The sequence below is a fragment of the Crocuta crocuta genome, unplaced genomic scaffold (assembly GCF_008692635.1).
Source record: "Crocuta crocuta isolate KB4526 unplaced genomic scaffold, BGI_CrCroc_1.0 scaffold36, whole genome shotgun sequence".
Taxonomy (NCBI): Eukaryota; Metazoa; Chordata; class Mammalia; order Carnivora; family Hyaenidae; genus Crocuta; species Crocuta crocuta.
Genome location: NW_027532203.1, coordinates 15,826,334 through 15,845,190, shown reverse-complemented (window position 1 = coordinate 15,845,190; position 18,857 = coordinate 15,826,334). Strand labels below are relative to the sequence as shown.

Genomic DNA, 18,857 nt, shown 5'->3' with positions numbered 1-18,857 from the left:
TAGAGCACTTTTATTTTTCCACAAAGACAGATTAGAAATCTTATATGCTAAATATTTCAAAAGAATAAATCCACATTCTCTTGAGTCCTTTTTCCAGCAATTGGTTTATTTTTTTGCATGACTCAACTAATGAAACTAAACTGTTAAGTTTTATACTAAGACAAAAATAAACCAAACAGAAACAACTCCCCTTCCCACTATACAATTTCAGGTTTGCCTCTTGAGTTACAGCCTGCCCCAGGCCTAGGGACTACAAGCAAAGAGAAGAGAACAGTGAAATCCTGCTGCCATGGGAGCCAAGGCAGCCCAGCCACGTGGAAAAATGCAGAACTAGTTTCAAAGGAGGGAGATTGACCTCTATGGCATTTAGTCACATGACTATGTCATGGATTCTGAAGGCACTCCCAAAGAGTCTCAAGAAGGTTTTCAGCCAGAGGAGAATGAAAAGGAGAGTAGTTATCTTAGAGAGGTATGATCATGGATTATTTATTTAACTTCCACAAAAATTCTAGCCTTGATTGTCTTTTTCTTCCTTTGATCTCTCACAAGCTGGAAGACTTCTTCAACTGCTCGGGACTCTTGGCTCCCCACTGGCCTGCCAGAAAGCAGCCAGTACCCCTGCCACCTCCGTGTGCAGACGCCCAGCCTGCCTCCAGCGGGGCGGTGGGGGGAGATGGAGTTCAGAGCTGTTCCACTGAGGGACACCCCAACAGTAGCATCTCCACGTCTTTTCTCTGTTTGGGGTTCATTTTCTCCAGAAGAGTATGCATCAACCTTCTGGAGGGAAGGGAAGACAGTGGGCACGACCCCGGCGCCAGCATTCCCGGAAGCCAAGTCAAGATGCCTCATTTCTCCACTTGCAGCCTTTGCTCTCAGCCCCATTCTCAGCGGACCACCCTCCACTGGGCCAGAGAGCTCCCGCAGGAAAGCCCTCTCAGTTCAGCCTCTCGGGGAAGAGATTCTAGTTTTTTGTTTTTTTTTTTTAATAGGCTTCCCGCCCAGCGCAGAGCCCAGTGCGAGGCTTGAACTCACAAGCCTGAGATGATGACCTGAGGTAAGAGTTGGACACTTAACTGACTGAGCTCCCCAGGTGGCCCGAAGGACGGGGAGGTCTGGGGTGACCTCCTGACTGTGCAGGGTTGGGGAGAGGACCTGGGCATCCCACGCTTCTTTCCATCACTCCTCCTGGGTGTCTGCCTTCGGAGACAGCTCCAATTCCTCAGCCTTTCCAGGGCTCCATGGCAAGAACCGGCTGTTTTCTGGAGTTCTCCAACCCTGAAGGCATTTAGCCTTCTTCAGCTTTCATTCGTCAGTTGAGTTCACCATTACTCCACTTTTCAACTTGCAAAATGTTAACATTGTGTTCCCTCTGCCTCCTCTTTAAACTAATAATAAATTCATGAATTTCTAAGAGTCCTTTTACCGATATTTTATTAGGGCTTCAGAAGAATGCAAAGATAAACATGTAGTTTCAATTCACTGTGCTTGAGAGCAATATGGTTTCTTAGAATAAATTTATCTGGACCTATTGTATCCCAAGGAAACACGGTTAAGCAAGCCTTTTCCGTGGACATGACAAGTCTCCAGTGTCCTTTCTACTTGCTCTCTGCAGAGCCATGATGGCTGGCTGGCCGCCACGCTCCACGTTCTGCTGCCCCCAGCTCTTGGCACATGACCCACGTCCTCCATCCTCTCAGTGCCGCGCACACCGCCACCTGCTCCCAGGCACAGGTGCTATGCTCCTCCAAAGCACCCCCCTCTGTGCTCTTGATCCTAGCACCCGCCCCCCCGCCCCTTCCCTGGGCTTTCATTTCAGCTCCTTCCCCTCTTTGTTTTCTTCTCCCTTCAGTCTCTCAATCTCCAAGGCTTCTTCCATCATTTATTTTTTTTTAAACTTTCTTCATGTTTATTTTTGAGAGAGAGGGACAGAGCGTGAGTGCGGGAGGAGCATAGAGAGAGGGAGGCACAGAATCCTAAGCAGGCTCCAGGCTCCGAACTGTCAACGCAGAGCCCGATGCTGGACTTGAACCCATGAACTACAAGATCATGACCCAAGCCCAAGTCGGACACCGAACTGGCTGAGCTACTCAGGCACCCCACTTCTTCCCTCATTTAAAAAAAATGTAAAAATATTTGTAAATAAACTATAATTGCCTTCCGCTGGCAACAACATTAGCGGAGTAGTTACTCCAAAGAAGCCTCCTGTACAAAACAAGCAGTTCTTGGCTAAAATAACACTTTTTAGTGCATTGATGGGCTTCCAGAAAGTAAATCTCTTAGAGAAAGGAAATCTCTAAGGACCCTTGCACCATAACCAAAAAGCACAACCACAGGCGAACAAACTGTGGCTTGAAAGCAGGATAAAACACTGAGCAGTAAGCAAACTCTAAGGGTAGGGTGACCTTGACGGTGACCACTGGTACAAGGCCGTGCCACCGGGCTGCCGCTGGGAAGCCGAGCCTGAGATGTCGTATTAGGCCAAGAACCTCTGAAGGAGGCTAAGTCAGGTGATACAGCCCTAGATCCCTCCAGCAACAGATGCTAATCCCTCCCTGATACAGGGCCTCAGGATTAAGATCAAAGGAGCAAAAGCTCACAACCAACATCATCAAACACATAAAGAAATCAAGTGCAGAAACAAACTATACATTCATACCCCTAAGGTCTAAAATTACTGGGTTTAGGAGACACAAGATGTACAATAAGAATCACAAGTAAAGGAGGTAATGGAGGTAACAGAAGGCGACACCAGGAACCACAGGCTACTAGGACAGAGGAGCAGTACTTACACAGAAGGCAAAGGGGAAAGAAACGGAAACAATTTTGTAGCGCTCCCTGGTTGCCCCTAGGGTCAGCTTTGTCCCCTCTGACCATTCTCAAAGGTAGGGAATAGCGCCAAGAGTTATAGTTACAAAATGATACAAATTCCCTGGAGCAAACAATCTACTACCACATCTGTCACAGCGTGTGGGGAAATGTTCAGGCAGGACGTCCTCACAAACTTCTGTCACAAACCGGGAGCTTAATCACATGCACATTTCCCTCGCAGAGAAGGCCTCACTGACTGTGCCAGCGACATCCAGCTCATCACAGCAGTATTACAATGAATCGGAACAAAAATCCTGTATGGTGTGGTAACCCAACAATCCTAAAATCCCACAGCTGACTGTGCTCAATTATTTCTAGATGGTCCACGACTTCTGTCAACTCAGCCTTCAAACAACCAGTACAGATGTATATTATCTACCCCTGCAGTCTTCCACGCACCTCATTCAGATACGCACATTGGCGCTGATAAATTGATGTTTTTAGGTACTGCATAATGATGGGTTTGTTGTGTTTTTTTTTTTTACCATTTAACAGTATCTATGCAGTAATTTTTATTTTATCACTTCTATAAATTGTAAAAAGGCACTGACACAAAATGTAAAAAGGACTTAGACCACTGATAATTAGAAATCTCAAGGGGCATCTGGGTGGATCAGTTGGCTAAGCATCCAACTTTGGCTCAGGTCATGATCTTGTGGTTTATGAGTTTGAGCCTCCACGTTGGGCTCTGTGCTGACTGCTCAGAGCCTGAAAACTACTTTGGATTTTGTGTCTCCCTCTCTCTCTCTGCCCCTCTCCTGCTTCTCACTCTCTCTCTCTCAAAAATAAATAAACATAAAAAAATTTTTTTAGGGGCACCTGGGTGGCTCAACCGGTTAAGCATCCGACTTCAGCTCAGGTCATGAATTCGTGGTTCATGAGTTCGAGCCCTGTGTCAGGCTCTGTACCAACAGCTTGGAGCCTGGAGCCTATTACGGATTCTGTGTCTCTCTCTCTGCCCCTCCCCCACTCGTACTCTTTCTCTCACTCAAAAATAAATAAAACATTAAAAAACTGTTTTTCATTTTTTAAGTAGAGTACAATATATGCATAATTGTTTTGACATAAAGCAAAACAGTGTTGGGTTTGCAGGTTCTTGGTTGGCTTAGCTCTCAGGCCCCGTGGGGCAAACACGCTCTCCATTCTTGCTGCTTGACCTCTGCTGGGAAGGTTTGCTACGACTAGGGCTGTTCAGACACTTTGGGTACCACAAAGACGAAGCCTAGCAATAACAAAATTAACACATGCCAGACAGAATTCTGATTAAAAGCACTGTTTAAACATCAATATATGTTTACCAAATACAAGTTATCACAGCAGTAAATTGAATGTGTAGTATCTCTTAACATTCAGAATCAACATATAAAGCTCTAGTTAGGAGACGCCTGGGTGGCTCAGTCAGTTGAGTGTCCAACGCTTGATTTTGGCTCAGGTCATGATTTCATAGTTCATGAGTTTGAGCCCCGCATCAAGCTCAATCAGGAGCAACGCTGCCTTTGCCCTCGGAGAGAAGTCCGCGTGAAGGGTAGATGCAAAATACTATACTCCCCGTATTTCACGTAATAATCCCTTTCTGCCCTTCTACTTTCCAGGCTGTAAATTTTCATGCTAAGACATGAAACACCATCTTGAAAACTACAGACCCTCCTAACTACTGGCAAAAAAAAAAAAAACAAAACCCAAGAACAACAACAAAACCCCAGCAACATCAGGAGAAAATGGTAACCTTTCCCTGTGTCTTCGGAAGAATATCCCACATTTCAGCACCGTAAACCTGCCCTTAAATGTTATTTCTGATCAAGGAGTCCCAAAGCCCCAGAGACTGCTGTGTCCTAAGAAAGCAGTCCTTGGTAGGTATAAAAGCTGTACTTCTGACTGGCTCTCTCCCTTAATAATGTATTCCCCAAGGAATGATACTTAAGCTGACATCCCTGTTTTCTGAAAGGTATGTCGTGGTTTTTAATTTTATTTTCCATATGTGTGAAAGTCAAAATAAATAAAAGCTTCAATCTGACCGGCTTCCTTATTTCAAAAGACAAAAAATAAAAAGAACTTTGAGAATCTTGGCGCATTTAAATATAAGAGAAAAAAAAAGTGACACTGCCAGGTCATTTAAAAAAGAGAAGAGAAGAAAAATAGAACTTTCAAAATTATGCGTTGATTCCTCAGTACTTTACAAGCGCTCTCCCTACAACGTCTTCAGAGGCAATACTTACTGTAACTGCCAGGAGCCTTTTCTTCGTAAGTGAAATGAAGCTGCAATTCCTCCTCTGACATCTCACAGATGAACACTTTCAGCAAACAGCAAATAATAAACAAGGCATTGTGTGTCTGCCAAATGAAGATGTGGCTGGAAAGGAAAGACCGAAACCACACGTGAATCAGTATTTAATCAGGAGCACGAGCACTGCTATCTAGGTCATGATTTCTCAGTCATCTTGCCCATTCCGTTTGTCATAGAAAAGACAATGTCCCTATCTTTTCATGGCTAGTGATACATTACTCTATTCCAATCTACTTCATGTCTCATTCTGTGTATTTTACTTAGTGAGTCAACCTAACAAAAATATTTTCCTTCGGCATGACTGGTCTTTGTTCTTGACTTCATACTCGTCCCACACAGGGGTGGTTCAAAGAAAAGCGAAAAAAATTTCTTTCAAATATAGTAATATGAAGAGACTATATGCAAATACACAACCAAAATTTTAAATGGGGCACTGCCAGCAGCCCAGTACAATACCTGCTATTTGTATTAGTCACCGTCTACGGCCGCACCACCTGAAGGTGCCTGATCTCGTCTGATCTCGGAAGCTAACCAGGGTTGGGCCTGGTTAGTACTTGGATGAGAGACTATTTGTATTAGTAACCATGAGCTCAACAAGAAAAATTTAAATTAGATTCAACATAATTTGTTTGGAAGCAAAACTGGTTTTAAGAAATGCCTGAGGGTATAAAAGATTAACCTTCCAAATCATCAAGTATAAAATTTTAATATCTATACTGGAATTAAAATAAAAATAAAAGTATAATATCTAATCTGAACTTTCTTTCATCTACTAGGAAAGGAAGAAGGGAAACAGATGTGGAATGAAATAACACTCAAACTTAGTCATCATTTAAACTAGATATAAACATCAGTAATAATGAGAGTGGGGAAACTACCTTTTTAAATAATAACTACATCACTATTAACCTTCATGGGGTGCCTGGGTGGCTCAGTCAGTTAAGCATCCGACTTTGGCTCAGGTCATGATCTCACGGTTTGTGGGTTCAAGCCCCGCATCAGGTTCTATGCTGACACCTCAGAGCCTGGAGCCTGTTTCAGATTCTGTGTCTCCCTCTCTCTCTCTGACCCTCCCCTGCTCATGTTCTCTCTCTCTCTCTCTCTTTCAGAAATAAATAAAAAAACATTAAAAAAAAAACACCTTCTTAAGGGATATATTTCTGAAGATTGTCTGAAATGCTGAAATCAGACTCCAGAATTCATAATCTCACCACAATGACTTGGACAGTAAATTATAACCTGTCTTTTACTTTGTAACAATGAGAATTCCATTATAGCTTTCAAAAGACCATAGTCTATTTCCACCAAAAAATAAAAAATACTCATACTGCTAAATATAAAGAGAACATGATTTAATTAGTCTGCTTACTTCTGACATTCTGCCGAAAGTTTTAGTTCTTTGGTTCTAGAAAGGAAGACCTTAATTAGCGCACCAAGGTTTCCTGTTCGAGGATTGTTTACAACTGCAAGAGAAGATAAGGTTTTAAAAAGTTAAAATTAAAAACAAATCAAAGTCAACATATTAAAACACGTATAAAACTAAGTGTCGAGCTGAAATTGCTCACAAATCTTACAACCAATTTCACATCTAATTAGGGATGTAAACAATGAGAGAAACTGCTGGTCTTAATTTTGAACAAAAAATGATTTGCAAGGGGCGCCTGGGTGGCTCAGTCGGTTAAGCGTCTGACTTGGGCTCAGGTCATGAACTCTCAGTTGGTGAGTTCGAGCTCCACATCAGGCTCTCTGCTGTCAGCACAGAGCCTGCTTTGGATCCTCTGTCCCTCCCCAATCTCCCCAGCGTGCCTGCGTGCACGCTCGCTCTCTCTTCTCTTTCAAACACATAAAAAACATTTTAGAAAAATTTTTAAATGATTTGCAAACTGAAAACGATAGAAATAACAGGACAAAGTAGTCAATTCATATCAGAATTCAAAACTGTAAAGAAAAGAGAGAATAGTTGATATGTACTCAATTTACACACACATATATTTTTCTTTAGGAAACCAAATGTTAAAGGAAACTCAAAAATGATTCCCAGCATACAGACTACAATAAATTGTAAAAGCAAAACTCTATTCAGATAATCATAAATCATTCTATGAAAACTATACACACACAAAGCAATATGACCAGGGGAAAGCTATTTTGATCAGACAAAACTTTAAAGAATTTGTTCAAAAAGTTTTTTAAGTTTAAAGGCAGGCATTTCAACAAATCTAGCCCAAAGAATTGAGCAGATACTGTAATAAGAATCAGATGATCTGGCTTCTAGATCCAAGTCTATAATTAACAGAATATTAAGCCTCAAATTACTTTTCTTCTCCAACCTCAGTTTTCTCATCAAACAACAGGTAACATATATTGATCAATATACAGTAAGTGCTCCACACACATGATGTCATTGAATCCTCAAAACCAACTCTGGGATAAGCACTTATATCATCTCCATTTCACACATCATCTACTGGTTACAATCCTTGGCTCTAAAATGCTGTGCTATACCAACCCCTATAATCAAGGAATTACACTTAATGAAAATATAAAGTTCTATCAGGCTGCACAGTAAGACACACATGATGGTTAATTTTGTGTGTCAACTTGACTGGGCCACAGGATGCCCAGATATCCGGTTAAATTTATTTCTGGGTGTATCTGTGAGGATGTTTCTGCATTTTAATTTTGAATCAAGTACAGCAGACTCGCCTCTCTAAAGTGGCCATGCATCATCCAACACATTAAGGGCCTGAACAGAACAGATGTTGGAGGAAGGTTCAATCTTCTCTCTGGCCGACTGTTGGGCTAAAATGTTAGGCTTCTGCCCTTGGACAGGGACTTACAACCCTGGCTCATGGTTCTCTGGCTTTTGGATTTGAACTGGAATTTATACCATTAGTGTTACTGGGTCCCTGGATAACTAACCTTAATACAGCACAGAAGCACAGAAGTTAAGAACCCATCAGAGCTAAAGAGTAAGTCGGAGAAAGACAACTAGCATCTGATTTCACATATCCTATATCGAATTTAAGAAACAAATGAGCAAAGGGGGGAAAAAGAGCAAGAGAGGCAAACCAAGAAACCAGCTCTGAACTACAGAGAACAAACTGATGGTTAGGAGGCGGGTAGGCAGATGAAGGGGATGGGGAAATAAGTGACGGGGATTAAGGAGGGCACTTGTGATATGCACCTGGTGTTGTATGGAAGTGCTGAATTACTGTATTGTACACCTGAAATATACTACACTGTATGTTAACTGGATTTAAATTAAAACTTAAAAAAAAACTCATCAGAAGGAAGAGACCATTTAGTCAAAACCTTTGATTTTACTGATAAAGAAAAAGAGATCCAGAAAGGTTAAGTGGTGGGCCCAAAGTCAACAATGTTAGTGACAAATGTTCAGTCTTTTTTGCTTTAGGAATGGTGTTCAAACTGTGAGATTCCAGAGTTCTGAATACTTGTTTCTCTTTTGAAATACACTTTTAATTATTTTGAAAAACAGAAACGCAAAGACTCAAACACACTGGCCTATGCTGCCTGAAAAATTCACTAACAAATTTTTTTTTAATGTTTATTTTATTTTTTCAGAGAAAAAAACACAGAGCACGAGGACGGGAGGGGCAAAAGGGAGAGAGACACAGAATCCAAAGAAGGCTCCGGGCTCTGAGCTGTCAGTGTACAGCGTGATGCAGGACTTGAACCCACGAACTGCGAGATCATGACCTGAGCTGAAGTCAGTGCTTAACTGACTGAGCCACCCAGGCGCCCCACGTCTTCCCTCATTTAAAAAAAATGTAAAGATATTTGTAAAGAAACAGGCTTAGTGAGGTTTAGTAACCTATCCAGTGATCACACACCTAAAATGAAGCAAGTAGGCGATGTTTGGCAAAGCTGGACACCAAAACCTGGGTTTGGGGTGTTTTTTTTTTTTAATGTTTATTTATTTTGAAAGAGAGAGAGACAGAGCATGAGCAGGGGAGGGGCAGAGAGAGAGGGGGACACAGAATCCAAAGCAGGCTCCAAGCTCTGAGCTGTCAGCACAGAGCCCAACGTGGAACTTGAACCCATGAACTGCGCGACCACAACCTGAGACGAAGTCAGTGCTTAACTGAGCCAGGCAGGCAGCCCAGAAAAATTCATTTTTATGCAGACCTGAGATTTATGCTTTGGCAGCCATCTCAATGCATATTTGAACTGCTTGAAAATGTGTCGAAGATTCGAAAGGATGAAGTTCTCCAGAATTGTTAAAGATCCAGGTATGCACATACAGACTTTAAAAAACTACATATGGGAATAAGTACACCATGACAGCATCCCTGCTTCAGGCTCAACAACTGTCAAGTTAACTCAGGTCAACCTGCTGGGTAGGTGTTCTGGTCACTGCTTGAATCAAGGCAAGTCACCAAGGCAAGGTAACCTCACTGTGATGAAACGTTGTAGTACCTTGCTATTCCAAGCGTGGTTCATGGACCAGTGGCAACAGCATTACCTGGGAGCCTGCTGCACGTACAGAATCCCAGGTCCCCACCCTGCACCTGCTGACATTAACAGTGTTTCTCAAGGTTTAATGTGCTTTTAAATCAGAAGGCAGTCCTATTAAAGTTCAAATTCTGATCTTACAAGTGTCAAGTGTGACCTGAGATTCTGCAACAGTCTCTCCCAGGTGGTGCTCCCTGCTGTGGACGGAGAACCCCACTGTGAATAGCAAGGTGCGACACGTGCAGTAAGTTAGGGCAGGTTTTGTCCAGCTTTTATAATCAAGAATCAGTATATAACGTGCTATTAAAATCTTGTCAGTTTCACTTTGAAATAAAAATTTCCTGTTTCTCTTTCACGCTTTGGGATTTAATGAAAGAACATCCTGAGATTACAGGATACAATGTGTTAAAAAAAAAAAAAAGTTAATGTTTGCAAGTACATCTCTGTGTGAATTAATACTACCTAGCTATTATAAACCAAAACAAAGTACTGAAACAGGGGCTGCTTGGATGGTTCAATTGGTTAACTGTCTGACTCTGGCTCAGGTCATGATCTCACAGTTCATGGGTTCAAGCCCCACATCGGGCTCTGTGCTGACAGCTCAGGGCCCAGAGCCTGCTTCGGATTTTGCATCTCCCTCTTTCTCTGCTCCTCCCCAGCTCATGCTCTGTCTCTCTTTCTCTCTCTCTCTCTCTCTCAAAAATAAATAAATCCTAAAAAAAAACCAAAATAAAAAATAAACATTAAAAAACTTTTAATTAAAAAAACACTGAAACAAAGAGCTGAGGATGATATGACCCCCCCATCAGATGAGCTCAAGCCCCACTTCACACTGACAGTGCAGAGCTTGTATGGGATTCTCTCTCCCATTCTCTCTGCCCCTCACTCACTTGCACACTCTCTCTCAAAAATAAATTGATTAAATAAAGGAAATTATATTAAAAAAGAGAAATTGTATTAAAATTATATTAATACTAATAATAAAATTGTATTAAAAAAAAAAGAAAGAGAAAGCAAAAACAGTCCAAGCTGAATGTTAACAGGTAATCCTAAGTTGAGGGAGAAGAAACTCAATCACAAGTAAAATCTAAGCCATAACTAAAGAAAACTTCGGAAGTAAAATGACTTTAATAAGCTAATAAAAAAAAAAACCTCATCAAATTACAGGCAAAAGCATAAAGAAAAAAGAATAATGAGAAACACTTATTCATAATGGTTAATGGAAAAAGTCTAATAAACNTAAGCGAAAGTCGGACGCTTAACCGACTAAGCCACCCAGGCGCCCCAAAAATTAGGGTCTTTAGATGTCCTCTCTGGTAACCACTTTCTCACACCATATACAAAAATAAATTCGAAATGGATTAAAGACCTACATGTAAGACCTGAAACCATAAAACTCTTTAAAAAATACACAGGCAGTAAATTTGGAATTCAGTCTTAGCAATATTTTTTTGGATCTGTCTCCTCATGCAAGGGCAACGAGAGCAAAATAAACAAGTGGGACTACATCAAACTAAAAAGCTTCTGCATAGCAAAGGAAGCCATGAACAAAAAGACAACCTAATGAAGGGAGAAGAGATCTGCAAATGACATATTCGATAAGTTAATATTTAAGGGTGTCTGGCTGGCTCAGCTGGTGCACCATGTGACTCTTGACCTCAAGGTTGTAAGTCCAAGCCCCAAGTTGGCTGTAGACATTACTTAAAAATAAAATCTTTTTTTAAAAAAAGTTAATATTCCAAATATATAAAGAATTTATACAACTCAACACCAAAAACACCCACATCTGATTAAAAATAGGGTGAGGGGGGCACCTGGGTGGCTCTGTCGGTTAAGTGTCCGACTTCGGCTCTGGTCATGATCTCACAGCTAGTGAGTTTGAGCCCTGCATCAGGCTCTGTGCTGACAGCTGAGAGCCTGAAGCCTACTTTCAGATTTTGTGTCTCCCTCTCTCTCTCTGCTCCTCCTCTACTCACAAACTCTCTCTCTCTCTCAAAAATAAATAAATGTTAAAAAAAAATGTAAAGAAAAATAGACTGAGGACTTGAATAGACACTTTTCCAAAGAAGACATCCAAAGATGGCCAACAGACACATGAAAGAATGTTCAGTATCACTCATCATCAGGGAAATGCAAATCCAAACCACAATTAGGTATCACCTCACACCTTTCAGAAAGGCTAAGATCAAAGACAAGAAATAACAAGCATGGGTGAAGATGTGGAGAAACACAAACTCTCTTGCACTGCTGGTGGAAATGCAAATTGGTGCAGGCACCACTGAAAACAGTATGGAGGTTCCTCAAAAGATAAAAAATAGAACTACTATATGACCCAACAATTCTACTTCTAGCTTTTATCTAAAGAAAATGAAAACACTAACTTCAAAAGATATACATACCCCCAGGTTCACTGCAGTAACATCTACAACAGCCAAGACATGGAAACAACCCAAGCGTCCATCGACAGTTGAATGGATAAAGACGACGTGATGTGTACACATAAGGGACTATTACTCCACCATAAATAAGAATAAAATCTTCCAATTTGTGACAACATGGATAGACCCAGAGGTACACTGTTAAGTGAACAGTCTGAGAAATACCAATACTGTATGATTTCACTTCTATGTGGAATCAAAAAAAAGAAAAAAATCAAACAAAACAGACTCATAGAGAACAAAGCAGCAGCTGACAGGTGGGGCAGGGTGCGGCATGGGTGAAATAGGTAAAGGGGATTAAGAGGAACAAACTTCCAATTATAAAATAAGTAAGTCACAGAGATGGTAAAGTACAGCATAAGAAATATGGTCAGTAATACTATAATAACTGTGGATGATGACAGATGGTAACTAGACTTATTTGGGTAAGCATTCTGTAACGTGTATAAATGTCAAATCAAGATCAAATCACTATGTTATACACCTGAAGCTAATGTAACACTGTATGTCAACTATTCCTCAATTAAAATACAAAACAAAACAAGCTGAAAGAGTCTGTGGTACTGCAAGTAAGCCAAGCATGTGTCTTACTGCCTTTGACCAAATGTGACCGTCTAGTGGCATTGATGAGCACCATGAACAGAGTAAATATTACTAAATATTATCAAGAACACATCACTTCATTAATTCAAATCATATTACACTACCAAAATTTATAACAGAAATTTTGAAATAAATGCCATACACATTCATTTTGCCCCTTACCTAAAGACCTGCAGACTGAAACAGTGGCTTCCTCCAAGAGCTTCAGCTCGGTGCTGGAGAGATAGAAGAAAAGGTCATTAATAACTACAACACTAAATATGCACACACTAACCAGTTAAAGGAATAAATAAAATAAAGAAGAGAAAAACAATTTAGAAGGAAAATATGGTATACAGTGGTAAACAATGAAACCACAAATAGGGTTCATGGGTGGCTCAGTCAGTTAAGGTCTGACTTCAATTCAGGTCATCAACTCACTTTGTGGGTTCAAGTCCCACATTGGACTCTGTGCTGACAGAGCCCAGAGCCTGCTTCAGATTCTGTATCTCCCTCTCTCTGCCCCTCTCCCACTTGCACTCTGTCTCTCAAAATAAATAAAAACATTTAAAAAAAAAAAAACAATAAAAAGACAAAATGAAGCTTCTGCTTTCAACATAATTAGAAAATGTACTCTAATTCTCAATATGAGATTCCTAAAAGAGAAGCACTTGAGAAGCCCTGTCTTTCAGAAGGGATGGGGTGGACAGACTTAGAAAAATGCAAGAAATAGGGGCACATGTACCCCAATGTTCACTGCAGCACTCTCAACAATAGCCAAAACACGGAAAGAGCCTAAGTGTCCATCAACTGACGAATGGATTAAGAAGATGTGGTTTATCTATACAATGGAATACTACATGGCAATGAGAAAGAATGAATTCTGGCCATTTTTAGCAACATAGATGGGACCAGAGGGTGTTATGCTAAGCGAAATAAGTTAGGCAGAGAAGGACAGATACCATATGTTTGCACGTATAGGAGAAACTTAACAGAGGACCGTGGGGGAGAAGAAGGGGAAAAATAGTGGGGAAGAGGGAAGGAGGCAAACCATGAGAGACTCTCGAATGCTGAGAACAAATCGAGGGCTGATGGGGGTGAGAGGGAGGGGAAGGGGGGTGATGGGCATGGAGGAAGGCATTTGCGGGCATGAGCACTGGATGTTATATGGAAACCAAACTTGTCAACAAACTCTCTAAAAAAAAAAAAAAAATGCAAAGAAGTCACTTCAAAGTACCAAGCACAAAGTAGGGCCCCCACCTGCCCAGTTCTAGTGACAGTACCAATGACGGGGTTAGAGTTATCTGGAAAAATGCCACTGTTTTTAGGAGAAATATGAAGTCTCATCATACCTGCAATACCTTCAAATAGACCAACAACAAATAAAGGAAGAAACAAGGCAAGAAAAGCACGAGAACACATACATCAGCTTCAATAATTTATAAACAAAGAAAAACAGAAACAGACACAGAGATAAAGACAGATACGAGCAAGGCACAGACAGAAACAGCCATAAAACTCAGAAAAAAACACAAGGGAAAGCTTTGTGATGCTGGATTAGGCAATGGTTTCTTGGATATGACATCGAAAACAAAGACATTAAAAGAAAAAATATGTAAGTTTGACTTTATCAAAATTAAAAGCTTTTGGGTGTCAAAGGATACTATCTCAGGGTGAAAAGTCAACCCAACAGAATGGAAGAAAATATTTGCAAATCATCTGTCTGATAAGAGACTGATATCCGGAATATACCAAAAAAAAAAAAAAAAAAAAAAAAAAAAAAAAAAAGCAAAAAACAAAAAACCTCTGACTCAACAAAAAACAAACTCAATTTAAAAATGGGCAAAGGGTTTAAAGAGACATTTCTCCAAAGAAGACATACAAAAGGCAATAGGTATATAAAAAGATGTGCAACAACACAATTCATCAGGAAAATGCAAATCAAAACAATGAGATACTACTTTCACACCTAGTAAAATGACTATTAAAAAAAAAAGAGAAAGAGAAGGTAAGTGTTGGTGGGGATATAGAGAAATGGGGACCTTTGTGCACTGATGGTGAGCATGCAAAATGGTGCAGGTGCTGTGAAAAAGCGTATGGCAATTCAGCAAAAAATTAAGTATGAAATTACTATGTGATCCAGCGATTCCATTTTTGGATATACAAATACCCAAAAAGGATTAAAAGCGGGGACTCTCCCTGATATCTGTACACCACGTTCACCGTCACTTATAACAGCCTTAAAAGTAGAAGCAATCAAAGTGTCCGTCAATGGATGAATCAGGGTACAAAATGTGGTACATTTATACAGCGTAGTATCATTCAGCTTTAAAAAGGAAAGAAAGTCTAACACGTGCTACAACACAGATGAACCTTGAAGACATTATGCTAAGGGAAACAAGCCAGCTGCAAAGAGAGAAATAGTGTATGATTCCACTTATAGAAGGCTCTTGGAGTAGTCAGATTCATAGAGACAGAAAGTAGAATGCTGGTTACCAATGGTAGAGTGGGAGGTGTTGGGGGGATGGGGAGTTATTGCTTAATGAGTAGAGTTTCAGTTTGGGAAAATGAGAAGGTTCTGAAGATGGATGGTGAGTCACAACAATGCGAATGTATTTAATGCCATAGAAGTATACACTTAAAAATGGTTAAGATGATCAATTTTATGTTGTATTTTTGCCGCAATAAAAAAAAAAGTACATTCCAATTCCAACTCCAGCTCAACTAGTCACCAGCTATGTGATTTTGGGCTAATTTCTTAACCATTTATGTCTCAGTTTCCTCCTATATAAAACAGAGATGATAAATAACAGTACCTGTTCCGGAAGACACTGTTATCATTAAATTACATAATATGTGCAAAGTGCTCGGAACAGTGTCCAGCACAGGTTTTATTATAAAACCTCAATAAATAACAGCTATTACTGATTCCAAAATGTAGTGGGTCTCCTCCCCCCCAACAGTTAATTAAAGTAATGTTTTACGTTAAGCACTTTCAAATTTATTACTACATTTAAATCCCATGACAACATCTTTTTTTTAATATTTATTTTGAGAGAATGAGAGCGAATGAGTGGGGAAGGGGTGGAAAGAGAGACAGAGAGAAAGAATCCCAAGCAGGCTCCATGCTGTTAGCACAGAGCCCAATTTGGGGCTCAATCTCAGGAACTGTGAGACCATGACCTGAGCTGAAATCCAGAGTCGGCCACTTAAACCGACTGGACCACCCAGGCGCCCCATGACAACCTTTTCTAATAAGTGGAAGTTATAAACCCTCTTTTTATGTACACATAGATACATATGAAATGTATTATTAAAACTGATTTCATCTGCTTCACTCTTCTAACGTGGCTATTGGAAGGCTTTCAATGACATGTGTCTCACCTTGTATTTGCATGAGACTTGTTCTAGAACTTGTCCTCTGACAACAGAAGGCAGCATCGTGTTGCAGTATCACACACACACACACACACACACACACACACACACAGATAAACCCACTCATTACTTCAGTGAACATGCCACATCTCACATTATACTCAACATTCAAAAAGATAAGACTTTTTTCAAAGTTAAATCTTTAAGTTTCTCCTAAGATCAAAGGGTTTTTTTGGCCAAAATAACCTAGAAATGATGCTGTAATAAAGCATTTGTGGGTCTCTGGTCTTTATCGCTGTATTTTTATTTTATTTACAAAAATTCTTTTTGTGTCTGCCCACGTCACAGTGTCGGTCAGCCTGCTCTCCCATCCCTTCCGTCTGTCTTCCCCTGACCCCTGAGGGCTAGGAGGGCCAGACAGCCTTGTTCAGCACAACCCCACTCCCCGGCCACTGCCGACTCAATCAGGGACAGACATACCAGTCTTGGGGAACTGGGAACTGAGATGGAAGGAAAGGTTTTCCAGACGACTGGAACTTGGCTGCAAAGCTGAGGGTTATGGGAAACCATCCTCTATCCACTCAGAAGCAGAGAAAGCAAGTTAGTAAGAAAACTGAATAAAAGGGCTTTGAGGAGAGAAGCAGAGGTTAACAGAAAGGACTTAAAGGATTCCCGCTGGCCTTCCAATTCTTGGGGCCAGTACTTCCTAGAGCCTATCTGTGTTCTTGATCTTGGGTTCAATGAGACACCCTTGTCTCTTTATCACATAGGCCCCTCTTTCTGCCATACGCTAAATGAAATTGATTTTTGTTAATAATCAAAAGGCTTCTAATTAATAAATCACTGTGGTCAGATTTAATAACATACATTAGTTGGCAAGAGGTAGAAACTATGAATTACTCAGTGTATTGGTTACCCAGGCAAAAAAATAAAAGTAAAGAGGTATAAATACAAAAGACTGCAAACAGCTCAATGAGGTTAATAACTAGACCACAAGCATGAAATCTGTTTCAGTGGTGTTGTGACTTTCCTCAGACAATAGCACTCTCTTAAAACTGGCTGGAACCAAGAACTTCAATTATATACATGTGGCTACAACCTTCAAAAGCTTCTAAGTTTGTTCACTCAGCAAATACTGCCTGGATGCTCAGGACATACTGGATTCTGTGAAAGATGCTGTCTCTGCCTCCAGGTTACATGGAGAAATAAAGAAGCGGGTAAACTATTTGGTGGAGGGGAAAACACCAAGATCAAGGTGAGCCCCGTATGGGAGCTCCTAAGAGGCGCACCCAACCTACCCTAGGAGCAGTCAAGGAAGGCACCCCGGAGGAAGTAACCGCAAGAGGACTCAGTGTGGCAGACATCAGGGGAGAGCTTTCCAGACACGACGGACAGCACATGCAAAAGCATGGCCATCACAGAGCCCGGCATAGTCTGGGAAGGAGAGGTTAATCCTCACTGGAGAGTGGCAGACTACAAGCCTAGAAACATACACTAGATGGCTGAAGTACAGAGTTCAGTTCCTTAACCTGTTCTCAACAGAAGAGTGCTGGATGGTCCCAAAACAGGGTTCTGATTTATTTTTAAGACAATATTAGTCTGAAAAACAGGATTAATTCCAACATCTGTTAGTGAGGCTGGTTTGGACATCACTTCCTCCAGGAAATCTTTGATCGTCTAAGACCAGGTAAGAAGCCAGGTCTCTGCCCTCAAAGCACCCAGTTACAAAACCGAGTACTTGGTAGCAACACTGCCCAGTTCCCTGTCTGTGCTCAGCTCCACTCCAAGACTGTGGGTCCTCCCTCATCACGGCATCCCAGCCTGGTACACAGCAGGCACATAATAAAAATGGACTGAGTGAATGAATGCCATGTCCCACTTTATCAGAGGACAACATTAATTATTTCTCCTTGATCCTCAAGAAACACTTGACACTCTCCAGCCCTCAAGGCAAGGCCTGCCCCGAAGTTTAAATTTTATTAACACCTTTTTAAATACACTTATTGAATTCCAAGTGTGGAATAACGTTCCCTTTTGAAGCAGTGTGATTTCTTGGATGGAAAGATAAGAAAAGCTAGCAATTACCCCCACCTCTCTTGGAAAGCTTCCCCTGGTGGTAAGCCAGCCGGCACCTGCCATTCTGTGATTAGGCCTATTGGGCCTGGGTCCCCCGACACTTGGACGTGACCTGACACAGCCCTGCTGCCACTGCCGCAACAATCACCACATCGGCTCAGAAGCATCTCCAGTGCCTGGATTATGAGCAACGAGAAGAGGGGCCGTGTCTCATTTACCCACCATGCCTGGGGCAGTGGCTCAGCCAGAAGGAGGACACTTGAGTAAAGACCCAGTAAATCAAGGATTCACAGAGCCCTGTTTCCTGCAGTCCCCACGCTTCGGTCTCTGCACCCTGAAGCATTACTTACTTCTACAAGGACACTCAGCCAGGCTCGGCACAGCCCTGCCAAAAGCAACACGCCGACTGTTCTACTAGAGTTCCCCTTCCTCTCATCCCTCCATCCTCCAATTTTCTAAACTTCTTGGAACATTTTAGAAATAATCTTCTTTCTCATTTACTTGATTTAGAGCTAACATGAGGTGGGAAGCGACTGGGGTGGCTGGCAACTGCTGCTGCGGGTTACAGGCCTCGATGCACAGGGCTGTTTTAGTCAAACAAATGAACTCAGATGTTCTGGCACCAGGCAACTAACAAATCATCGTTTGCTGTAAATAAAAGTAAAATGGTGCTGCAAAATAGGCCAATGTTTCCAAGACAATTACAATTAGAAACCGAATGTTGTTTCTGAAGGCAGACTGGGGCACTGGTGGCA

The 18,857-nt window shown here is 41.2% G+C and overlaps 1 protein-coding gene across 3 annotated transcripts in view; it reads right to left on the bottom strand.

Moving 5' to 3' along the window:
- The window catches only part of DYM (dymeclin), a 338,993-nt gene that overhangs the window by 270,817 nt on the left and 49,319 nt on the right, over positions 1 to 18,857 (bottom strand). For all 3 annotated transcript variants that reach the window (XM_077777573.1, XM_077777572.1, XM_077777571.1), the window contains 3 exons: positions 12,832 to 12,884; positions 6,522 to 6,615; positions 5,085 to 5,218 (listed from right to left, as the gene is read on the bottom strand). In XM_077777573.1, coding sequence (XP_077633699.1) covers positions 5,085 to 5,218; positions 6,522 to 6,615; positions 12,832 to 12,884 — 281 coding nt within the window. The remainder of the gene's footprint in view (positions 1 to 5,084; positions 5,219 to 6,521; positions 6,616 to 12,831; positions 12,885 to 18,857) is intronic.